Below are 26,792 nucleotides of genomic sequence, written 5' to 3' on the forward strand. Positions count from 1 at the left end.
GGCTGCTCTCAGTAATGCAGTTCCAGCTGTACTATGCTTTCCAAGATATTCTGACCATACAAAACCAAAACCAACCAAACCAACCCTTTTCTTTTTTTTTTTTTTTATCCAGGCAGTCACACATCCTTTTGCAGAGCTCTGCACAATTCTTAGGATAACAATATTCGTATGGGTACACAGTAATTATAGGACACATTAAAACCAAATCCGTAATCAAAATCTTAGCAAAATAGGAAAGCTTTCAGGTAATTTTGATAAGAATGTCATGCAACTACTGTACTGCAAATAACCCCAACCACCACACACAAAAAACAAACACCAAAACACCCCAACACCACAACAAACAAACAAACAAAACCCCCCACAACCAACAACTGCCTGCCTGCGCTTGATCTATTTTTCTGAGGACTGCAATATCATATGCCAAGTCAATTACAAGACTTCACTGGTTACTTAATCTCACAATTTTAAGACTTTTGGGTTACTCTCTTTAGCTCGCCTTCTGCTGGCAGAGATCCTCTGGCAACAACAGCAAAACCATTTTCAGCCACCTTTGGGTGGGATGAGAGGGCTAAACATAAGAGTGATTGCTCCCACAGATGTTTTCTGCCACCCACATTTGCAGTCTGAAGATGCTTAATTCAGAATCCAAGCTCACATCCTTAGAATGACAGGCACTGTCTTCTCATTATAAACACAGGCATGGCAAAGAGGCACCCTTCTTTTGAAGTCTGCAAAGTTCTGATCATGCTCAGAGATGCTGACTGAAGGAGGTTGCCTTGTGTCTTCATTAGCCAAGGAAAGAAATTTTTGGTGCTTGAGGGAGCACTGAACTGCCAGGGATAATTGTGCTCCCTAGTTCTGTATTCACTTTCCATACAGCTTTGTTCACATTCTTGAGGGCTTTGAGAAGTGGAGATGTTACAGAGTGCTACTGTATCCCAAAATCAGAGTTAAAAAAAAAAAAAAAAGAAGTCCAAACAGCAGTCTAGTCTATGTTCTTGCTAATGCTCGGTTGTTTTTAGTAGAATACTACACATATACTAAAGAAGATAAATGGTTTCTGTTATCTTGATCAGGAACCTCTTATGAAATTCAGTGAAACCTACTACATAGTTTTTACTGTTATTTTAAAAGTATAGTATCAGTGTTCAAGTAATACCAGATGAAACTGGTTTCAGCCACCATTAACTTCATCTTTTCAGAAGGGGAAAGAAATCCTCCATTATTTCCAACTCCAGCTGTAACACTGGCACAGGAAACAATTTAGTGGGGCTCGCATGCAGGGAAGTGATGTAACTTTTATCAAATTTTATGACTGTGTGGAAAAAAAATCAATCAGTTGGCCTATCACCCTATTAAACCACTAGTTCCCTATGCCGATGACACTGCATCTCCTTTGCTGACATTTGCCATCCACATCAGGTTTTGGGGTTTTTTAATGGCTAAATCTCAGGTTTCCAACTATGCCATCACATGTGCTTGTATAAGTCCAATAGGAGATACTTATTTAAGTCTAATTTTTGCATGAATTTAAAACATGAACTAGAAAAGCTTCCTTTTCTTGTCAATGCATAACAGAAATGCATGTTCTTCTAGGACTGCCTACTGGTTCTTTGTTATTTTCTTTTAAAAAGCAGAGATCTTTGGGTCAGAATACAATGCTAACATCATAAAAATAATGTTAACAGTAGCAAATTGTAAAGCAGAATTTGTTTTGTGAAAATGTCAGACTTTGTTTTCATTAGAAATTAGAAGTTAAAACCAAATGTTCATCAGGAAGAATTTAAAAATTTGCAGTAAGTAACTTCTGAGAAAATATTTTATTCCTTTTGCTATAACAAGTATTTTGTTGAGATAACTTGAAAACACTGAACTAGAATAACAGGTCCTATAACCTGATATTTGAATAACATTTAACCTGGTACTTGAATAACATTTGCATAAACGTGTTAGAATATTAAAGTCTAGAAAAATTAACAAAACAATGGTTAAGGAAAATTACCAGAAAAGGTCAAAATTTAATGCTGGCTGTTTTCTTAAGGAAATCAGAAATGAGAAGCAACTTTCCCTCATAGAAAAAATGTTATTTTTTTTAATTTTTTTAAGAAAAAAAATTTACAACACTGCCTCTTCTGAAGCAAAACTCCTCCACTGAAAAGGTTCAGCTTCCTGTAGCTATCTTATTTAACATTTTCTATCTGAAAGTGTGTGGAAGCAAGAGCAAGCTTCACAAGGTGAATGCAAGAATAAGGGTGCATTTGGGTAAAGATCCCAGTGGGTTGCAGGTGTATTTGGCACAGAAGAGAGAGGAAGACCTGATAGCATCTCTGTAGCACTTCAGATAGCTTTTAACCAGCAATGGTAAAAAGCAGCCTTAGCAGTTCTGCAGTTAATGCTTTTCCCTGTGGCTGGGCCCAATGGGACGCAATATACTGTGGAAAGAGGTACCGGCAGAAGTTTCCCTGTTGCAGCAATCTTCAACTATAGGTAGATAAACAGGATAGAATGAACGGTAAAAGAGAGCTACATATGTTCATTGATTAGTAGCTATTTACTATGGTTAATTAATTTTATTATATAAAAAAAATAATGAAAAGACCAGACACTTATGAAGCAGGTCTAGATAAGATGAAAAATGCTTTGTAGATTATATATTTAAAGGAAAATAGTTTTATTTAACATGTACAATAATTGTAGATTATTTTTGCCATTTCCCTGCATCACGAAGCCAAATATAAATTTCCCAATTACTTTTTTTTTCTTTATTACTAAATGCCAGTTTACCTCAATGTATATGTGAGAGTACAAATCATTTAGATTAAACAAATTTGTTAACAGATGTTTGTGTGGTTAGAGCCTTGCCCTACTAAACATTACACAGACAGGTCCTAGTTATCATTTAAAGGTTAGTGTAAGAAACAGGCAGACTTTTACAATGCCAACTTTAGGTACCCAGCCTGGTCAGTAACTTAAGCAGAGAATGAGACAGTCACCAAGGGTACAATTCAAAGCACTCAAATTAGCCTTCTACTGTGAATCACTGTATCACTGAGCCTGTGTCTTCCCCTTGACTCAAAGAAGTGCCATGGGAAAACAGCTAGCTAATTTAGCCAGCCAAGTTTTGTGCTGATGTCTGGGCAAGCTGCTTGCACCCTAAATTACAATAACGCACAGTGGAATAGCTTTTGGCACAGACTTAAATTATAACACCCTAAATTAAAACAATTGGTGCTTAAGAATTGTTTAGTAGAATTCATCAGTTCTGTGGCAGATATCAAACAACCAAACTTTCCTTCTTTTTCTTTTGAGGTTCAAAAATGTTCCCTTGCTTAATAAATGTATTTATTTATCCCTTGCTCCAATAAATATTGGAGTTAGTTGTGGGCCTCAGTTTCTAATGAGATCAGAAATGGAGAGATGAGAACAGTATGGAAGGTGCTACCTTAAAGTTTTTTCCAAGGAGGAGAAGCTCATGAGAAAATTCTGATCTTGGGTTTTCTGTCTGAATTCCAAGATGCTAAATATATATTTTAAATATATAATTTTATATAATATATATAAAATAATAAGAAAATATATTTTTATAAAATAGTTTTACCAAAGCTTTTGAAGTTTGCCTGTTACCTATTTAAACATATCAGCAGTGCTGCTTGAAAGTATAGATTTTGCAAATACAGACTTTGAAGCTCCAGAAAACAGCAATGATAATGGCTGTAAGGATACTCCCAAGTTAAAAGAATAACCAAACCAGTCTTGTTTTCAGCAAGTTTTCAGCAGTTTTCAGAATATCTATTGTTATTTATGCGGTTTCACTGTATTAATGGCATTCTCTCTGTTCCCCTCTCCTTTATACAGTCCTTATGGGAAAATAAAGGAAAATGAGCTCTGCTTTTGTAATGGTGTTACATCTCTACTGATGTCAGCTCAAGAGTATCTAAATGATCTGTCACACATTACACATAATCTTAAAAAGTAATGTATTTGCTGAGCAAATATGAATTCTGCTCTCTGGTTTATCACATTGCCTGTGTGATGCTAAGAAACTAATTTTAACCACTTAGCTATATCTAAGCTGCCTGAACTCAGGAGTTCCTTCTGGTTCCAGGGTTGGTGATGTGAGACAGCTCAGGGCTGGGATGGGATCTGGAGCTTACTTCTCCTTTCTGTCTTGCTCCCTGAATTCTCTGGGAAGGAGTCTAGGAATGTAAGCTGAAAAAGCACCGTGCTGCACTGGATGGTAAGGAAACCAGAACTAAGTGGCTTGTACCGTCTTATACCTGCCGTGTTGTATAGCTGTAACTGTTTTCATATGGCTAATATGTGAATAGTGTTACCTTTCTTCAAAGGAAGAAAGAAAACCTAAATGTTAGGAAGAATGAACCTTTAGCATACTGTAGTAAAAGAGGCCTTATAACTCTTCTTAGATATTTACATGTATTTTTAAGGATCTGTTTTGAACATAGTTATTCTGGACTATCAAGATTATAGCTATCTGGTTCCCCTCAGGGTTCAAGTGCAATTGGCAAGACAGTACCATTAACAAATACATGTTGAAATGCAGCACTGTTAGCCAGTTTCAGAAATGGTGATGTTTTCTTCAGGGAGTTGAGTTGGAGTTCATCACTTTGCAATGACTATGACTCATGCCAGGTAGCACGAGCAGCCCTGCATGACCTTGCAAAGTGCTGTCTCTCCAGCTAACTTGCAGGCCTGAGCATCTCAGTTTGCAGGACATGTGGGCAGCCTTTCTCTGGGTCAGGCATGGGCAGGGAAGGAGTACTTGCAACTACTGAACTTCTGTGCAGGTGCAATGTCTTCAAGAGGTGTTAGATGCAGCCCAGCTATGTTATTGTATGGTCCACTTGTAATTGACAAGTGTCTTTCATCTGCAGTTGCTTTTATTCTGAAGAATTATTTAGAAGATTTTTTTTTTTTTGTCCATGTATATTTGAATATGCTTTTTTCTTTTATAATTTGTGTTGTCTTGCCAGTAACAACTGGGCTGTTAGGTCAGGGGACAGTTGCAAACTACATTAACAGCTATAAGCTCTGCTGTTCACCCGTGGCTGAAATGTAAACACTACTGAGAAGGGTTGGATATAAATGCTATTTGTATCTATGTAACTTAGTATATTTTGAGGGAAAATCTAAAATAGCATTGTGGTCAAAGCAATATTTTGGTCAGAAAAATGGGATAAGGATCAATTCTGGTCAGAAAAGTGGGATAAGGACTAGTTTTGAGAATCTTTCTTCATAGCCACAAGCAACAAAGGCCTCAGTTACGTTATCCTTTATATTGTTTGGGAGGAATGTTTACTTGATTAATCTTTTATTTCAGCCCCACTGTGACTGAGAGACCAACTGAGTCACACCACAGCCCACACTTGAAGCTTGGCAAGGGATGTGCATCTCTGAGAGGAGCTAGCACTTACATGCTTTTCAACATGAGCTAAACTATATGAAGAGCTTTGAAACAATAAGGCAAGGAGGCAGAAATTTCTGTGTGTGATCTTTCTGCTCCAGCTGTCTGTGGCCATGGACAGGAAGAAGATCTTCCCATCTTATCTGAAAGTAATGTTGTCTCGTTCCTGAGCAGAACTGATGTGCAGTAATAGAATTTGGAAAGTTGTCTTTCTGAGTATCTGTAAGCAATTTCTCTGCATTTCTTTCACATATGCCAGTTTCCACGCTATAGAAGATACTTGTATCATTTAGTGTTAAATTTTGCTAAAGTTACATAAAACTCTTCCAACTGTGCTACACTAAAAAGCATTTAAATGTATTAAATCTTGTCTCTTTATGAATCAGTAGATCTTACAACCTAGAGAAGTGGCAGGTCACTAAGGGGCCTGCTGACTTGGGTGTCCTGAATCCAACTGAACCAATTAAGAGGCACCCAAATGAATTGATATTCAGCAGCTAATGAATAAGTATCACTGACTGAGAGGATATCTTTTTAGTATGTTGCATGTTGACATCATAAAATCATAGCCTGAGGTTTTAAGTTACAATGAAAAAGCTATAATAGCCGAGGAAAAGGTATCATTGTTCCTTAAAGAGCCAGATTTCCTTTTTAATATGTGGTATCATGTTCCTTGGCTTGACTAATTCTCCCATGTAATGGCATATTATATGCATCCACAGAACATGTCTAGTTTACTAATTTTTCTCTACTATACCATGTAAAATGCCTTTTACATATACAATACAGTACCTTGCATTTGCTTAGTACTGCTCAATGAATATTATATGTTCTCTAGAAGGTATCCACTCTCACAAATGTTCACCTATGTGGAGCAGGTACGTGTGCAGGCGTATAAACACAAAGCAAACATACCCACTCCCATACATGCATGTGTGGGACGTCATTGAGAATTAGATCTATAACTATCAGGCAATTTGTGACTGCCTCTCTATGCCTCTGGGTGAATTACCTGTAATCATTGTTATATATATAAAGATTGGACACCAATAGCAATCAAGTGTTTTTAAATTCCCTTAATTATCCTATAATCAGAACTGTCTTTCTTAAACATGACTCTTCTGTAGAAGGGCATCAGAAGGTTTTGGGCAGATAAATGGTGTCTTCGACATCCGATTCTTTATACATGTAAGCCCTCACAGAATCTTATCACCCTCTCTTACTACAATTTCTTATTATTCCTCCTTACAGAGAAGGAAACTCTTGAGCTAGTTATGCTTCTAGTTAACCAACAGAAACAGCTCATTTTATTCCTTTGAGGTATTTACATTACTGTACTATGAGCTGAAAAGAGCTCTCAAAATGCCTGTTTTTCTGTTGACTGTTAGAAAGCCTCAAATATAAACATTCTTACTGTGGACATATAAAGATACAAAAGAGGTAAGGAGAAAGTATGCTGTTCCCCTGGCAATGCTATGTGCTATCTGTGAAGAGAATTTCCCACCTTCAGTATTGTTCAATATAAATTCATTGCTTAGAGCTGGGAACCCCTCGTTCGTATTCTTCAACCATTTCTTCCAATGCCTTTCTATTACTTATTGTTTCCTGCCTTCTTTCCTTTTCCTAAATCAAACTCTTTCTTAAGAAGTATTTTCATGGAGTAAGAGAATATAGTCAAAGGCTCCAGAACTAGGAGATTATTTTAAAGTTCCCTAACTTCTTTTGTAAATTAATTTAGTATGTTGAATCTATGCATAAAACATGAATAAACAAGCCTAGGATCTATATGAATCTTTGATACCTTGGCTCCATACCAGCTTCTTACAAACTTTTTCCTACTTCACTCACCAGAAACAATCTAGAGCTTCAGCCAGGGTTAATGCAGCCTATGACAGGAAAAGAGCTTACAAACATTAACAGCTATTCCATAATGATAAGACAATAAAATTAAATACCTCCAAATAACTCCAGTAATTTTTTTTTCCTCCCTATATAAGCTTGAAGAATTGCATTAAATCCCATTTAGGTAGCCCAAGTTTCAGGGGACAATTAATGACAGAAACAGTAATTACAGGAAAGGCTACCTCAAAGAGCCTGAGTTCCACATCAGTAACAAACTGTTACTGATGGATCAAGAAGATAAGGCTACCTTTACGGAAAAACGGGAAGGGGTCTAAAAACAGATATTCCTGTTAACAATGGGAAAATAACTGGAGAAAAGCCAAAGCCTCATTTATTTGTGCAGACTTTAGGGAAGAAAGTATTGTAATGTATGGTTTCCATGCTAGGAATATGAAAAAGCAAATGAGCAACCAAAAGGCTATTCAAACAAAAATCTATCTTTAAAGATGGTGTATAGGATTTTTAAGATTTGCCTACGATGAAGGTTTTGTAATGCTTATGCGGATGGCTTGCGGATGTTTATAATGAGAAACACAAAAGTGTGCATTAGCATATGAAAGAGAGAGCGAGCATGATAAGGGAGTCTGACTTCCTCTCACATGATTGAGCAAAGCACTGAAGGAGAAGAGGTTTATCAGTTTTCTGGTGACAGGACATGTAAGTGAGAAGGCTGCTGGGATCTTCAGCTGGCCCAAGCCAGAGGAATTACTTTGTTTCATATAACTTTCTGAGCTTTCATAGGTTTGTTTCCCTGGGGGCAGAAGCTAAAAGATGTTGCGATGTGATAGTCCTTGACTTCCTGGAAGCAGGAGGTAGACCACCAGATGACTAATTGCCTCAGCACACTGGGGCGTCCAAGCCAGATACTTCCTAAAATCTCCTGGGTCAGTCAATGGGTGATGTGATAAAAACTCCCACTAGAGTTCCAGGAGGACGATTAGGACTCAGCTTTAATGCAATTTCACCAGAGAGAGGCTGAGCAGCCAGAGAGCAGGGACAAAGAGGTAGGACAGGAGTAGCAGACTGCCTAGGTCTTGTGAGGTTTCCCATGATTTGGGAAGCCCAGGGTCAGCTGAAAGTGGTAAATTCAGGCACATTTAACCATGGACCCCACCTGTACATTAACTGGTATTTTTGTTGCTTGTAAGGTGGAACAGACCAATGTGTAGGCAGAACTTGATGGCAATAGCATGTATCCACTGCAGGTGCTCTCTTCTCGTTGGAGCTAGAACCGGACCTCCACATCTGCTGTGGGGTGTATATGCTCCTCACTTTTGTCGAAAGATACCTTCCTGGACTCCTGAGTTAGAAGAGTCTAAGTTTTACCCTACCATAGCAATGATATACCAAGAGTGTCAGGTCTGTAATTTAACAACAATCATGAAGCCAGTAAGTCACAGCTTTGCTTAAGTAAGACCTGGTTAGGTCACATCTCTTAAAAGTAAATGAATAGGAAAGATTAAAGTGGATTGAGCAGTGAATGATTATCTTTGACCACACATCATCAACTAGACGGCCTTATGCCTTTAAATCTGGGATAATTATGGTTTTCTTCAACAATATCCAATTACATGACGAATAACCTTGGCGTCTAAGGCAGGAACCTCTGATATGCGTCACTTCTTACCTCAAGAAGACTGTTTATCAGAGTTATCAGTGCTGGCTGCTGAAAAATCAGCCTGCTATTGTTACATTCCCATTCAGAGCATGCTCTTCCAAAACATCCAAGCAGACCTGGTAGCCTGACAGCTGGGAGTACTTTGACATACCCTACTAGAGGGAACTCCTGGGGGGAATAAACCAGCTGCATTCATTGCACTTTCTCCTTTGTAGTGTGTGATAATGTAGCTGGGGAATGCAGGGGCAGTCTCTCCTGTGAGAGACAAAGCAGTGAATACATAAGGAAATTTTCAGTGCATATTTTTGATTTGCACTGGTTTCCTTCCAGGTTCTTGTTAATGCCAGTAGTTGCAAAGTACAAAGACAGAAACATCTTTCACTGGGAAAAGAAAAAGTCTTTTATATACTGGGATCAATCACACACACAGTGATTAGCCTTAGATCCCATAAGTGATAAAGACTGAAAACTGGTATTAGAGCAACAGGTGTTATCATTAAAATGCTACCTAAGAATAGATTAAAAGGTAACATGAGTGATGTTTGTACAGTAACATCATGTACTGTGTTAGAGTAAGAACAGTCTCTATAAAGCAGAAAAACAAGGCCTGAATTTCATTACGGAATTGCTCAGGATATTCTTTAATAGAAATAGCTATTTGATATATTATGTATTTAGCAATTTAGCTATATAATTTGCTAATTATCTGCAGACTTGCATTTATTATATTTAAATCTGGTTTACATTTTGGGTTATTGCTCTAAAAACATCTACTGTTAGAAAGAAAAATTATCTTCCCAGCCTTTTTCCAGAAAAAGAGAAGCCTTTGACTCATGGGCTAATAAAAGTTTTATTAATAATTAAAGAATGCTGGTGATTAGAAGCAGCCTACAGCTGCTATGCATGGATATTACAGATGAGACCTATCACTATTTCTTACTGAATGCGAGATCATGGTGTAGGTCATCAAAATGTTAAGGACTAGGACCAAAAAATGTTCTTGAAACAGGATTTAGGAATTCTAAATGGGGTTTTGTGCTTAAATCCAAGGGTAAGACCCTGAAAACTCCCACTTAGCTTTTGTGTGACATTGAAAATGCTTCAACGCTGTGCCTTGTGCAAATTTCTGGCTTTGCTTGCTTGCTTGCTTTCTAATCTTCAATCCCAGTCAGTATCTAAAAGATCTGAGTGTGAGCATGCTCCAAAGCACCTGAGACTGGGACAGAGCTCTGAAGCCACTGCTGCTTTTGTGTTTCCATCCTATTTGCATCCAGATATAAAGCATTCCTCTACTGGAGTCCCCTTGTGTTCACTGAAGTCGGTATTCTCAGCATGTGCAAGGTACAAGCTACGTGGTGTGGCTCATCTCAAGCTCCAGGTGACCATTGCAAAATAAGACCAGGAGAAAAAGAGATGCCTTTTCCTTATATAACAATAAAACTGTGCATGGAATTTCTATAACAGTTTAGCATTTATATGGATGTGGGGGGCAGATTAAATTTGTCTTCTGAGGGGAATGCTCCTTCTACAGCTTGTAGCTCCCAGCAGAAAGCTTTGCCTGCAGGATTAGGTGTGCTGAGCACAAACAGCCTGTGTATGGAAAAAAAGAATTCAAGATTTGTTGTATATGTGTGTGCAGGAGTGAAAGGGCTCTGTAGTGTTGTGACAGCTATGACATGCACCTAGGATGAGGGAGAACAGGGATCTTGCCTGTGCTTCACAGTTTGCTCTTGGATTTTGTTACACAACTTTCCTGGGAACTCTTGGTTCAGAGACCACAGAGAAGGAACACTTCTTCAGTAGCGGGATTTTAATTGGAACAGATTATGCTGTAATTTAAAAATCTAATTTATTTTTGGCTTTTGCATATAAGCCTTTTTAAAAAAATTAAAACAGCTTTACAGTAGCTCTCTGTGGTTTAACAGTTGGTCAGGTGCTTGAGAGCAAAATCAAATGCAGGAGTGAGTCCTCAAGTGAACAGGCACTGTTTGTCATTAGTTTGTTCATATTCTTTTTCTAACTGGTTGATAAGCTATATCCAGCTGCTTTCAAAGCTCCACTGGGACTGGAGTGACTGTTTCAATACTTAATAACTATAGAGGACAGAATCTGCCAATTCCCTGTTCCAGTGTTGTTTCTTTATTTAGTGGATTCATATTTGAGTTCCCCCTTTGAACTGACATTTGCACTTCTCAGGGACTCTGAGGCTCAGGCACAAATTGCTGTGATATTTTGCCTAGGAGAATGCAAATAACTTGCTGCAAAGCCTTACATTACACACCAGCCAACACTTTAGGGTAGCTCTATGAAGACACAGAAAATGTAGACAAAAAACTACCAAAAAAGATGCACTAATTTTGGGAAAATTGGCTTAAAACAGCTTTTTGTTGTTGTTGTTGTTGATTTTTTTGTGTGTGTGTGTGTGTCTGTGTGTGTTTGTGTTTTTTTTTTTTGTTGTTGTAGTCAAAGGGTAGCTGGTAATTGTTCGTGCACTAGCACTCATGGGAGAAAGCAGCTTGGAACGTGGGAATAGGTGTTGCATTGGCCAACCTAAAATGGAGAGAGGATTACCAAAACCCTCCTTCAATCTCATCCTCTGCCCAATTAGATCTGATTTAGACCAATGTGTTGCTACACTTTGTGCCAACACATAAAGGGAATAAAAGACCTGCTTACTTATTCTTGTAACTGGAAGTCCTTTTCTAGAGTACTGTAATAACCGCTTTTCCAAAAGAGAGGCCACAAGATAAGATCAATCAAGAAACCAGGCTTTTGGCTACAAAATATTTTTATCAAAAGTTTCTCAATTTCACAGGGATTGTTTCTATTTGTTAGAGCAATTCCGTGCTCATTTTCTCCTACAAAAAAAAAAAAAAAAAAAAAAAGAGAGAGAAAAAGTCAGTTACTTTCTGGAAATGCTAGATTCAGAGATTTCTCTAGTGGGAATTCCTCAGGTGAGCCATAGTGTCTGTCTCATTATACCATTTTCTTCTGAGGCTGAGGTTACTCAGCCAAGCTGAATCTGCTGTAAGGTGTCATCAGGGACTCCTGTCATATGCTGAAGTAACGCAGTGAGAGACACAGTGATGCATGTCTCACATAAGAAACTGAAGTGCACAGACCTTCAACAACTATGCCTGTAAAACTCCGCAGCAGCTTTTCTGAATCTAAAGCTTGTTAATGGCCAAAGGATTTTTGCTAAAATCTGTCAGATTTGGGTCTCAAGTTTTCATCTTTTACTACAATGTAATTACAGGATATAAATTCTCAAAGACAATTTTTGCCAAACATTTCTGAAGAAACAATTTTCCAGCTATCTTAGGTGCATACTTATTATCAGGCAAGTTTTTCAGCAGAAGGGAAGCAGGCATAGTGGCAGGGGAAATGACAGGAGCTGAATGATGGGCCCTGCCTATGTGAATCTGTACTTCTGGTATAGCTCCTACTGAGGGAGTTAAACGTGTCCATAATATGAGATTCTTCAGCACATCTTGTTACTCTTGAGGCAGCTTCAGCAAGAATATAAAAAACAGATGGACAAAGGTGCTAGTAGCTTAACAATTCCTGCAGATGATCTTTCCATGTCGAGGAAGAAGCTTTCTGGCACGACAGTGTTAGAGGGATTTATGGTGTTCTGCAGAAGGAGGGCTTGAGGCTGCACAGCTGCCAGCCTAAAAACCCTTCTAGATTTACTACTGGAAATTCACTTAAAATTAAACAGCAGCAATGCCCACTCCCAAAAAATATTAAGAACAAATAATGTCAAGTAGGAAATGTTCAGGGTGAAGAGAGAACTGTGGTGCTTCTGATTAAAATCAAAATCAAACTCTCCCCCATCCCGTCCTAGGATTTCAGAAAGCTTTCCAGCACACATCTGCCTCCAGTTTCCTCTTTGTTTATTCTGTCATCAATTATCAAGAGACTTTTTGTTTTGTCTCAATGAGCTGCACAATTTGAAGCAACTGTGGTATCTAAGATGGTTCTGCCTAAACCAAACACAGATTCCTTCATGGCACAGAGAAACTGGATTGGATTAAAATGAAAATATCCAAAACCAACAGAATTTTCTCTCTAAGCTGTTTTGAGGGTTATTATAATGTCATTTTTCCCCATGAAACAAATAATACACAGACATCAAAAGTACCAAGTGTTGTTCTCAAACAACAGAAAATAAATGAGATTAGACATCATGATTTATGATGCTTCCATTCCTTCTTTTTAAGAAAATGGAAATATGTTAATAATTAAAGTCACATGAACTCAGATTCTTTTGGCTCCTAAAATATTATGACATGCACTTGCCCTAAACAGCCCTCTAGGACAAATATACAGTGACAGCAATTGCACTTGCGCCTTGGAAGTGGTAGCTCCCTGGACATATTATTATTACCTCTGTTTAAACCAGTGGATTAATGCCTGTTGTTATGCTGTCTGCCGATAGCAAGAAATTACAATGGAGCATCTGCCATTCATCTTCCCTTTCCAACAGAGCTCTGACAGTGATTGCTATTGTTGTTACATCAGGTAACTACTAACCAGGGCCACAGATAATTTATGCTAGGCCTTACCTTACTTTCACATCCTCAAAACTCTTTCCATTGGAGAAGTTTTGTGGTAATTTTAATTGGATATTTATGGATGGCTGGGGACATTGGCAACTCTGGTTGATGTTTTCATCAAAGCAAAGCAAAATGATACCAGTTTAACAATGATTTTGTTGTACGGCCCTGACCTGTGCCTATAAATATAAAATACTGGAAACCAATCGATAAAGAAATTATTTGTTTATTACACTATCTCTAGATGGAGAAGTCATTTCTAGGCAACTAGTCCTTGCTTTCTTCTAAGAATTTTCTACTAATAAAGTATATGATGCTAGTATTTCTGAGTTCCTTTCATTAGCAGTCTTTGTTATAAACCAAAAAGATATTACAATATTAATTTGTCTTGTATATGCATGAATAAAACGTGAGGATCTCACTGTTTTATGTCAATAAGAGAAGCTGTGGATTATTAATAATTCCTTTGAAATAACTGTTAAATTTGCTCTGTATTAATCTATAAATTTAGTGTGGAATCCTGACCTAGAGTTAAAAGCTAATTTAAGTTTCAAAAAGGATATTTCACATTCGAATAAATCACTTTTGCCATTCCCTACAAACCTGTCCTCATTTCAGAGTATAGGGCCAACACGTGTTAGTTTTAGTTTGCATGCACAGATTGATGGCATGTGTACTGGAAACAGGAAAACAACATCCAGGAAAACACACACAACCTGTCATAAACTACAATTGATTATATCCTACACATCCTCAGTTAAACCTTAAGCAAAGTTTGCAGGAACTTGGGATTGCATCTCAAAACCGCACTCCTGATTTGAGCTAAAACAGTAATGTATGCACAGTCTGTAAAAGGAAAGGCTGTAGAGTTCCCTCCTTAAAAATTTATAATGGGATGAAATTTTTATTTAAAATGTTATTACAATAAAAAACAGACTTCACATGTCAATGGCTGAATTTAGGTTTCATATCCAAATAGTTCTACCCACAGGACAGCGTGATCGTCAGGCCAATCTGGACTGCTTAAGGGCCCAAAAAAATCTTTTATCATGCTTTTCAAATACTTTATTTAACTAAAATTGAGGAGCTATTCAGATGTCAGAAAAAGTCCTGCAGCTATGTCACAGGGTGAGAGAAAAATTAAGAATTCACAAAGGCAACAAGGAAAAGAATTCAAGTAATGAATACAGATAGATAAGGTTGATTAGCTGTTTTTTCTATTATCCCTAAAGTTTAGAGCTTTGAACACTGTGAAAAAAAAAAAGTCTGTACTCCAGGAGCAACTGCTCACATCCACACCCCAGCTTTTTTAGCAGCGAATGGGGAGAAACAGGCAGTCTCTTAGTAGGGTTCCTCAGATCAGTTTTAGATGTCTGTTTTGCAGTGAGCTGAGTCTAAAGGAAGTACCTTTTTCTCACTCTTTTCAACTACAAGAGGGAAGATGAGATGATGGCTGTAGATTTAAAAAAAATTTTTTTTATAGATGTTTGCAGACATTCAGTCAAATGAATTGCATCCCAGCTTTCTTCAGCATTATCTCATCTGCAGAGTGAGATGAATGCCCTATAAGGGAGATCCAGTAGGAGCACACTTTGAACATTTCTGTAAGAAATACAGTAATATCCTGAAATAGCTATTTGAGATTCAGAAATTCTGTTTCTTTTTGCCAAGTTGAGTTCCTGTCATTTACTCCCAATATTCATAGTCACACTCCATAGTTTTGTAAGCCCGGAGGCTCGAGTATTTGGATCAGGGCTTGAGCATGCACTGTGATAGACACTGTGACTGACCCTGGCACAGGAACAGGTTTCAGCCCACGCATATTTTGGCTTCAATGAGAACATGTAAGTACATGGTTAAGTAGTTTAATGACAAAGGGATGATCTAAGAGATCAACTCAGTGCTTCAAGAAGCATGAGATGTACAAGAAAATAACAGATTATCATTAGAAACTGTAATTTATTAAAAAAAAAAAAGGAAAAAAAAAAAGGGAAAAAAAAAAGGAAGCTAAAGCCATCAAGGAAAGATAGCTACCCAGCTAGCAAGGCCAAAGAACAGCAGGTGTTTGATTTTGTGGGGTTTTCTTTTTTATCCTAAAGGTAAATTACAACCGACATTTCAGAACAGCAAAATTTTTTAGCTCCAGGAAATTATGACAATCCTTTGAGACACCCTTCACAAGACAGAGCAGAGAAGAATATAGGAAAATAGTTTCTTAAGCTTAAAAGTTTATGAACTTTTACAGATGGGAACTGGGTGCTTGAAAGCATACAAATTCCATGGCTTTCTCAGACAAAAATCACTCTTACTGAGTAGCTACACAGTTATCTATAGGAAATTTCATAGGCTGTGAAATTGCAAGGTATCACCAAGTAATAATTAAAGAAACAGAGATTAATTCCTAGTCATGAACTCAAACCAGGGAATTCAAATTTAAACCATTAAAATCTAACTTTTGAAATTTTAAACCTGGAGATTTTATTGTACTTATGTTATCAAGAAGGGATGACTGACTGCAAAACTGTGGATAACTCTTCTCCAATTTGTCCAATTAATAGATCTAATAATTGCACCTTTCCCCCCCTTCCCATTTTTGAAAGAACATTATTACAGCAGTATGGTTAGTCACAGCAGTTTTCTGTACATCAAGTGCTTTGGGTGAACTCATCCCACTCAAAATAGTTTAGACACCGAAGATGGGAAATGATGTGAATGCAGTCCATGTTTAGGTACAAGGTTAGGCACAAGTTAAAATCAAACTGTGAGGAAGAGTGAAGATGTGCCTGGACAGGCACTTGAAATCTTTTTTCCGACAGGGGATCAGCAACAGGTCATGTGACAAATACCATTAAATAAGGTACGAGATCCTGATGGAACAGACAGCACCTAACCCCAACATGTGTTGCCTTTAGTGTGGTAGGCAAGAAAAAAGTGGCTACTGTGGGTTTTAACTACTTCAGGGTGATGAAAGCACAGAAAGCAATGTTTAAACTTTCATCAGATTATTACATAAATGGGCAGCAGAATGCAATCCTTCTGTCTGCAGTATGCTTTGAACAAACAGGGAGGTACTTGGCTTTGCACTGCATTAAATTTGCTAGCCATGTTTTGAGTACAACTGCCAGATAGGGCTTAAAAATCTGTGCTTTTTCTAAATGTGATATGCAGTGAGATTCTCAGCCAAGTCAAAAAGCCTTGTTGATAGAGAAGCTGAAGACTCAGGGGCTTGGGGTATTTTTAGCTGGGGAGAGGAGGATTTTTTAATAATCTTTTAGCTTTGGTATATAAACTGGATCCTGTGGTCCCAATGAATGGCTTTTGTAATTGTGGGTGACACGTTAACTCTCCTTTCTACAGAAAGCTATCATGGTGTGTTTGCATCATATAGATGGTTTCAAATCCTCATTATTGCATTCCCTCCAAATCCCCTGATGCCCCCATTTCTTTCCTGCATCAAGATCAGACATAAGATAGTGCAATATATATTTCAAATTAATGTTTAAGTGATAGGAAAGAAGCAACCAGAAATTACATTTAGAAAAATGTTTTATACGCCTACTCAAAATGCAAGGCCAGCTTTTGTCTCCTTCTGCACCCTTCTGAAAGATAGAATACTGCTAGACAAGTGGTTTCAGTCTGACCTGCTTTACAGGACAGAACTGGATAAACAGGTGGTCACTGTCACTCAGCTACTAGGCTATATAATTACCTAAAATAGTAATTAAATCAAAATTACTACAATAAGATGGCATCAGAGAGCTACTCTTTAAAATACACTAAGGGCATCAGAATTTTCAATTTATTTTATCTTTTTTTATAGTTTCTTAACTGAATTGATTAGTCATAAAACTAGAAGATGGATTTGATATGTACATTCCTTGTGGTTTGGGGCACAAATCTCAAGCTAGTAAAAAAAGAAGAATTCATATTTGTTTAGCATGAAATAATAACACAGTGATGAAGTGGCACAGTGATGGCGTGTACACTGTAAACTCCTTGACAAAGAAGTCTCTGTTGCTGCCTCATGCCCACCGGTTTTCCACTTTCTGTCTCCAAGCTGCACTCAAATAAATGTAGGCAGCCTGGCATCTTGACTGGGGCCTTCCAAATAAAACATGCAGCTATGCAACGAGTCTTAAGCCTTCCTTGTACACTATTGTGAACGAATCATGAGCATTCTTGGGAAAAACAGGTGAGATCTAGACCATACTGTGTTTCAGGAAGAGACAGTCAACTGAGGGAAGAGGTCTTAAGTGATGTGAAGGAGCAGTAAGCCTCTATTTTGATGATGGTAAGGTCACAGAGATACAACATTTTTAATGTAATTACAAGTACAGTTGCAATATCAGGAGTTAAGTCTGATTTTTATATTGTGTTAATACACATGAATGATATTTAAAAAAAAAAAAAAAAGGAAAACATTAGAAGCTATTTGAAAACCTCTACCTTTTGTCTACTCAATACAGTTCCAGAAATCTTATCTACATCATACTGTTCTCATCACTACAAATTGTTGCTAGAGAGACTTTCTTTGGCAGTTACAGTAAGAAATGTAAGTGAAAAGCTTCTAGCATGGGCTTATATGTTTAGATTTTAATTTATCTACATTAACAAGGTATTAAAAAGAGACTTGGTGTTTATCTTCTGTATGCGTTCACACCATTGCTTTATAGTGGAAAAAAACCTGCTTCACTTCATCCTGTGTTGCAAGCTGCCCATGGAATAGAAACCTATCTTTTTGTAGCAGACATCCTTAGCCTCCCCCCTCGCACTGCTATAAAATTGTGAGTAATTCTGCTGGGCAGCATAGTGAGGAGTGGAGATTTCTTGGTAGTCAATGTAGATTTCAGGCTTTTTCTCCATGAATGTGTTCCTTAATTTTACAAATATGATTTAATGTGCTTATTTTCATGTCATCTGCACAGATAGAATACTTAGTCTGCATAAGGTCAAGTGCACGTGTAAGTCTTCGAATGACTGGGATATAAATAGTCCGTATATTGGTCTATTTAGAACACCATTGCTCATGCATGCCTATCAGTTTCAGCAGAAGTTTTGTGTGTGCAAGAGATACAAGGTCACATTTCAAATGATGTCAGTGAGGGCTCTAGAAAGCTTTGCAAAGCCTGACCAGTGCAGAACCATTTGACTAACTACCTCATTTCTTTTAGTCCCTCCACTGCAGGGCAAACTGACTTTTTTAACCATTCTTCAATGTTTATTTTTCCCAGTTAGTTATATGATTACTTAACTGATTAAGTTTCTCAAAGTAAATTTTAATAGATCCCGCCCCCCAGTGAAGGTGAGCTCAACAGTTATGTAAGGCAGAGGCCAGCCAGCCAGGGCCTTGCCAGTATCCCTCAGTCCTGGCTTTCAACACAGTTGTTATTCCAGTAATGTCTCTCTCTTTTAAGATGCAGCTGCCAACTCTGTTCAAATGTGTGGTGGTTTTCTGATGTGGGCAAAGAGCCACCAAGACTGAAGCTGCATCCACGAAACTCATTTCACGGCTAAATGCCGATTCCTTTAACCATAACTCTCCATAGGTAATAAACAGTGGAAGTATGCCACAAAGCAGCTTTCTCTGGGGGGAGTGAGTGAAGTAGGCACCTATCTGTCCTGGAATATGAAAGAGTTTTTTGCCTTAAAGCTACAAAGTTATGTTGTAGTAGTCTGGGGACCAAAAAAAAAAATAAAAGGGTGCCACCCCCCTACCTCCCCCCTTTTTTTTTATTGCTATTCTTCCATGGGTTAATTTTAGATGGCTGTTTATGAGGAAACTGCTTTTATTCCAAACAAGGATTCATCTGTCTGCTTTTACAGGGATTAAGTCTACACCAAAAGGGAAACAAAACTCACCCACATTATTCCTGTCTGCATGGAATTTACAATAATGAAAAGAAAGCACCTCAGTGATTTGCCATGGGGTGTCTGGAAGGTTAGTGTTTTCATTTTACTAACTAGCTCCTTAAGGAGGGCAATTCACATTTCCCCTGGAAGAACCTGTATAGACAGCAGAGCTGGCCAGCAAGAGATGTGACCTCTTCAAAATCTACCCAGTTTTTCAGTAAGCAGTGAAGACCAAATCTAGTGATAGAAGTCTGGTTACTAAAGTAATGAACTAGATAATTTGCTTTTATCATCCATCCCACTTACTTCACTGTCATCAGTAAGGTTGAACAGATTAAAACTAGGGTGATCATTTAATTTTTGTGTCATGATGAGTGCAGCTGCCTAATTTCTGTACAGCAAATATACTGTGCTGTATATTTATAATGATAATATGTGGATAAACATAACCATTCTGTACAAACTGTTATTTATGCACTGAAATTTCTTTTCTAGTTGGCAGACCTTTTTCCTTCTGTAATAATCCTAGAGCCTTATATGGGAACATTACTCTTTCCAGGATAAACTCATAAAACTCAGTGCTCTGCCATGCAGAGGTTACAGAGTTAGCTTTGGATGAGCTAGTTAAGATGTGAGAACTGGTGAATTTGCCTTAACTTTGGACTCTTCCAAGCTAGTATGCAATTCTTCCCAGCAGAGTTAATTAGCTTTAGGCCTCCAACCAGCAATTTTCACAGCAAACTAACCCAATTATCTCTGCATGATACCACCTTGTGTCATGTCTGAGTCCAGAATATGTCTGTCTACACATGCAAAAATTAACCACAGCTTGTGCCATTGAAAATTGCAGTGGGTGCTGTAGGGAGAAAGATAGTTTGCCTCTGCCCTTCATAATATGAATATCTGCACTCATACCCATTGTACCTTGCTGTATGTTCAATTTCTGTGCTAACTATTGTTTTTTTAAATCCCAATCATTATAAGTAAAAGGAATGAGGATCCCAGGGTTCTAACTTCCAGAATGTAGCATAAAGCAAAAGCTTTTTGATATCCAGTTCACCATTATCTAACAATTTTGCCACAGTTGAGTGCCCTCACCAACTTGATAGATCTAGGCTAAGCAGAATAATGTAGACTTTCTAGCTTGCACTTCCCCTCCAGAGAGACTCAGATATTCCAGGGAAAACTCTGACAACACACGTTTATCAACAGTGTGGTATTTTCATTACCTGCATTACTATAGTACTTCACCTTCTCATTGAACTTAGAAATTAGTTCTTGTTGTTCCTAAGAAGTGAGAAAGCACTTCTCTTGCCATTTTTCAAAGGACAATGGATGTGCAGGGATGTTTAAAGCTTTAGCCAATGCCAGGCTCAAGAAATTCTTGATAGGTTTAGGTTGTGAACACTGGTCTTCAAAAGACTAAGGTGGGCCACTGACTGACTTTCTTCTGTGACGGTTACAAAAGTATTGCCATAACTAGTACAACATATCAAGGTGTAAGGAAACAAACTCAATATAAAGAATAAGAGGCAGAACATATTTTTCTGTAAAAATCTTAGTACATGTAGTTACGCTGATAGTAAGCATATCCTGGGTAGAGTGAGACCTCACTTGGAGTATTGTGTGCAGTTCTGGTGTCCTCAACATAAAAAGGACATGGAACTGTTGGAACAAGTCCAGAGGAGGGCCACGAGAATGATCAGGGGACTGGAGCACCTCCCCTATGAAGATAGGCTGAGAAAGTTGGGGCTGTTCAGCCTGGAGAAGAGAAGGCTGCATGGAGACCTCATAGCAGCCTTCCAGTGCCTGAAGGGGGCCTATAGGGATGCTGGGGAGGACCTCTTCATTAGGGACTGTAGTGATAGGACAAGGGGTAATGGGTTAAAACTTAAACAGGGGAAGTTTAGACAGGATATAAGGATGAAAATCTTTTCTGTTAGGGTGGTGAGGCACTAGAATAGGTTGCCCAGGGAGGTTGTGAATGCTCCATCCCTGGCGGTGTTCAAGGCCAGGTTGGATGAGGCCTTGGGTGATATCGTTTAGAGCGAGGTGTCCCTGCCCATGGCAGGGGGGTTGAAACTTGATGATCTTAAGGTCCTTTCCAACCTTAACTATTCTATGATTCTATGATATCATCAGGAAGCACTGCTAAGTGACCTTTTAATTTAGTTGCTAAAGTTATTATTCACACTTGGATTATAAATATCCATCACTCAGAGGCTGAAAGATGAGGCATTAAACTGGCTCTTTTGCTCTTATCCTTAGGTTAACTGATATCTAGTTAGTCTGTTGAAAAGTTACCCACTTTTACTATAGCCATTGTGTTTAGGCATTTCTTCATCTATTATTTCCTGTTTTCCAGCAGGAAGATAGGAAGAGAGTAAGATTTTTACTGCAAACCTCTCTTCCTCAGCTATACAGAAAAAGAATCTCATCCATATAATCCATGTTACCTCAAGGAAAGTGGACTCACAGTAGCAAAGATAGCATTACTCCTAAAACCTTTAAATCTGAAGCTCACTCAGAACCAGTAACATAACCCAGCTACAGAATGTTTCTGAAAAACAAAAAGCCAAACAACCCAGCTATTGCAACTTTAGAGTACTGCTCTACAGTTCCAGGCATGGGCTTGTCTTATGTCAAAGATCCCTGAGGAAATACAGCCAGCACTCCAGACTACTGTATTTTTTTCCTTAGTAAGTAGTTATCCTCTTGCAGTTGCTGGGACTTGCCCTCTAGATTTCTGTCAGCACTGTGTCACCGTTACAGTAGACGACTGCATGACTGTTTCAGCATATTTTAAAGACCACGCAATCAAGAAAGATGTCCCTTTCTGAAGGCACATTGTGCTTTGTTCACTTACAACCACAGCTGTTATAATGTCAGCTTTGCACAGATCAGTGACAAACTTTGTGTTTCGTTCCCTTGGAAATTTAATTCCCTTGTAAAATCTGAAATTGGACACTACATGACGTATTCAGCACAGTGCCTTAGACCTTCTAGCTTGCATGGTTGCTGGCTCCTGCTCTTCCACACAGAGTTCAGTATGAAAGGATAGGTACCAGAATGGACACCATCTGACTTTAAAGCACTGCCAGAACCACATACATTTCTATGATAAATCAAGACCGTGGAGTTTGTCTCCAGTAGCTGCCCCACAGATCAACCATATCATGCAAGTTTCTACTTTCCATACCTCTTACAGAGCCATCTGTGGGATATGCACTTGCACTAAGCTCTGTATGTAATTTGGGATACCTTGGGGTGAAACGTAATATCCTATATTATATATGACACTACAGTCCTTAATTTGTTAGAGACACTGATGAATAATAATAACAGGTGAAATCTGTTTAAGTACAAGAGATGTAACCCCTGAGAGCTAGTCACACCTTTGGCATGTCCCCTTGGAATCATTTTTACATTCCTAGCAGTTTCCTTACAGAGCACAGAATATCTTCTCATTTTTGCACATGCATATAGTACAAGGCATAGATAAGAATATATGTAATGGAAACAAAATCTTGCTCTGCTCACTGTTCCTAAGGAATTATTTGCATAAATGGTGATGTCAAGCTCAAAATTTTGGTCTGTGGTATGAAAATGCCAAACCAAGTGATGAACCAAGCCATGCAAAAGACTTTAATCATCACGAAATTTTTTTGTTCACCCCTCTCCCATCCCTCCTTTTAGCTCGTAATGGATGATAACATTTGCATGGATATAACTTCCTTAGAACTAGAGTAATACAATCTCAATGGTATTAAAGCTGTAGATTATAATTGGCATGATAAAGGATCACAAGTGTATTTTTTCTGTCAGCTTGTTCCATTAAGAACCTCTAACCATGGATCATTGATGTAACAGAATATTATGGCCCATTGTGTCAGTTCATCTGTTGGGATCTCTGCACTATAAGCATGACAGATTTCCTCTGCAGAAATTATAGTCTATTGTGACAATAGGATTTAATGAATATAAACAACAAACCACATAATCTGTTATTACAAAACACAGCTATGCACCCAGATGGGAATTAAGTTCCTAGACATTGCCAATTGCAGTTTTAAAAATTGTGACTATTTCAATCTTCATGTTATTAGATGCAATACTCTAATTTACAGGATACATTTATCTCAACCCTGGCGGGTAAAAGGTTTTCAGAATTAAAGCCAAATCCTGCAAGTGTTCCATGATTTCATTTTTTTTTTCTGATTAAACATCATCTTTTAGGTTTTTAGACGCTTACTCCTTGTCTTTCACTGTGATACTAGCCATGCTGTTAATGTTTCAGTACTACCACTGTAGATGAAACAAGCAAATACAATAAAATTGGTCACAGAAATTAATGAAACATAGCAGAGCATTCTTGTAGTATTTTCAAAGAACAGACACTTCTACTTGATATTAATTTTATAAACTATAGGCAGGGTGCTACACCAGCAGGAATCTGTAAAATCACAGTGACTGAAATTTTGCTGATGGATGCAGCTGAAGGTCTGACCTAGAGGCTTCCGACACATATTTGTGCAATTAATACTCTCTTCCAAAGTATAGATTTTCAGCTTTCAAATACATCAGAGGTTTCAACTATGGTGTTGGTACAGCTATAGTTTCATCTATGCAGATGGATATTTCTGGAATATATATGTACTTTGCTTCAATAATAAAAAATTCACCATAAAGAACATATTGATGAGGACTACATGTAGACGAACTATGTCAATCATCACGGCCATTATCATGCACTTTTGAAAGGAAAGCCCCAATTTAAATGTATTTCCACACACTTATATCAAAAGGAGAAAAGACTCACCCTTACCTAGCATGCGAACACATTTGGCATTCTGGTCAGGACTATCAAATGAGATTTCTCCACACCTCTGAAAGAAAAAAGAAAAAGGATATATTTAATTAAGAGCTCTGTGACAGTATCTCTGTCCTTGTCCTCTGATTATGTTTTGGAGCTTCAAAGACATTGTAAACACGCCAAGATAAAAATATTTTCAAGTAGCCAAAGTTTGAGGAAGAGTGGGCATTGCTAATGTGCAAGGGTGAGTCAACACTGCATACCAGGATCTTCACCAAGAAAAACTCAAGGTAACACCTATTACTTTTATGTGTTTGGTTGAAGCTACTGCCTGGTCCATGTTACTATTTGTTACCATCAGACCCAGTTATACAGGAAGCCTCATTTACCACTGATGGACATTGCAGCCCTCTCCATTGATTTAGTTGTCACAGTACACAGATTTAGCTGCACCCTAAACAGGATCTGTGTAATGATCTGGTTCAAAACAAAACAAACAGCTATGCTGATCCAAGAATTTGTATTTCTGTAAAATTAGCTTATTTAAACAAACCCCAGAACTCTTAAATATTTATTAAGCAAAGCTGTCATGACATGAATCTTGAACTCTTCATAACACCTGTGAGTAAAATCGTTTTTTTTTAAGGTGCAAGTAATTTTTGTGTCTGTATACTGAGATGTTTTGTTAATGAAAAATAATATTCACATGTACAGATATATTATCAGGTCTAATGTTCTGTCCCTATACAGACCCAGCGAAGGAACGTCATTAGAGTTAGGATCAGAATACAGAAGTGTTGGGTTGTTTTCAAAGACAAGACATCATTTTTGAGTCCTTTATGCAGACAGCCATGTCAGTTTAGATGCCAGGAGAAACCTAATTAGTTGATCCAGCTCTGATTAAAGTCAGTGTACATATCCCTTCAGCAGTGATTGCTTCAGATGCTACAGAAAAGATTCAGTTTTGTATCACTACACTCAAAGCTCTTGATAGGGGATTAAGGACAACCTCGTATTTTACAACTAAACGTGTCCAATACTTTCTTATCTATATATTTGTGGTTTTGGTATCTATGACAAGATGGGAATAAAAGCACAGTGGTTCGATTTTTGAAAAATCACTAAGTGCTATCCATTTTTCTTCTTTTCCTTTCTCTCCCTTTCTTACGCAGTTTCCATTTTCAGCACCTTATGGCTTTCTTGTATAAGATAAAGTGGTTAGTATTGTCTTTTTCTCCCCCCCCTTTTTTTTTTATTTGCAGCAAATATTAAAACCTACAAAGAATCAGGTAAGTAAAAAAACCCATAGCTTCAAAGAATATGAAACTCAGCCACAGTTTCATAAATGAGCAGCATATTTGAAACTCACTGTTTTACAAATAGCCTTCGCCTCCCTCACACCAAAATAAACACAAACAAACAAAGCCCATCTCCCACACAGAGTCTTTCATGTATCAGTACATCTAAAAAGAGCAATCAGACACCTGTATTAACCTTCCTAGGTGGGAGCACTTACTACTGAAAGGTTGCAAAAGGAAAACAACACCCAGCATTTCGAAGCTGATTTTAGAAATGCTCTTCTGTGTCAGGAGACACAGAAATTTGCAATTTATTCTTCTATGAAAAATATTAAGATATTGACATCTTTTCACAGAAATATCCCCGCTTCTTCTTCATGACCATAAGTATACTTAGACAACTGCATATATAAGAAAGCACATCAAAATTCACCTCCCACCTCACCCCTGAATTTATGCTGCTTTTTGAAAACCTTTGGTTATTTTTGGTTTAGTCCCTCAGAGGTATTGTATGTTCCAGACATATTTATATAAACATCACATTTCAGGCCGGCAAATAATGTCTTACAATATTTGACAATATTCACCAGTCCTAGTGTTATGAAAGTGGGAAAATGGCTAATGTTCTCCAGAGTCTGCTGACATCCCACAGGATCCATTATGATGAAAATTTCGCAAGTAAGATTAAGATAACTGTATACAAGTTCATAGCCTTATCTTAACTCCCTTAGCTCCTGCAGCCCACAGAACTGGCTGAAAATCGTGCTACAACAGTCAGCATAGGAGATTTTTCACTACTACCACTGCAGCTAGAAGTACCAGCAGAAAAAGCTTCTGTGGCAATTTAATTTCTGATGTCAACTGAAGCTCATATGTACAGATCAATGGGATGAAAAATAAGCTGTTACCAAACTGCTCAGAACATCTGGAAAAGACTTAGTTGGATTCTGGGTGTGTAAAGTGGCACAGATATGCAACAGGGAATCATTTTGCTCATTAAAAAAAATAGTGTTGTGTGAGCATTTTTGCTGTTAGAAAAGTTTTCCATGAATGAGAAGTAAGGAATGACTTCAGGATTTAATCTTTAGGATTAAATTGAGACCTTGCCACCACTGCTATGAATTTCTGCCAGGGCCGGATAAGTTTCTTGTGTCCTTTTCCTGGCCCGGCTTACTTTCTTCTCTGGTTTGGGTTTGTTCTGACTGCTTGTATATTGGGGCTGGTACTAAGAGATGAGGCCAAGAGTTTCTCCAGTCTCAATCCATTTCCAAATTACTCCCAAAACAGCTGCTCATTCTCTTCTGAAAGCTTCAAAATTGGCTACAGA

The 26,792-nt window shown here is 38.0% G+C and overlaps 1 protein-coding gene across 2 annotated transcripts in view; it reads right to left on the reverse strand.

The window, feature by feature from the left end:
* The window catches only part of PDE7B (phosphodiesterase 7B), a 176,879-nt gene that overhangs the window by 89,028 nt on the left and 61,059 nt on the right, over positions 1-26,792 (reverse strand). For both annotated transcript variants that reach the window (XM_061378482.1, XM_061378483.1), the window contains one exon: positions 24,180-24,240. In XM_061378482.1, coding sequence (XP_061234466.1) covers positions 24,180-24,240 — 61 coding nt within the window. The remainder of the gene's footprint in view (positions 1-24,179; positions 24,241-26,792) is intronic.

Source organism: Neopsephotus bourkii, unplaced genomic scaffold (genome assembly GCF_033783945.1).
Source record: "Neopsephotus bourkii isolate Nb327-2 ecotype Australia unplaced genomic scaffold, CSIRO-AGI_Nbou_v1 NB_1765, whole genome shotgun sequence".
NCBI lineage: Eukaryota > Metazoa > Chordata > Aves > Psittaciformes > Psittacidae > Neopsephotus > Neopsephotus bourkii.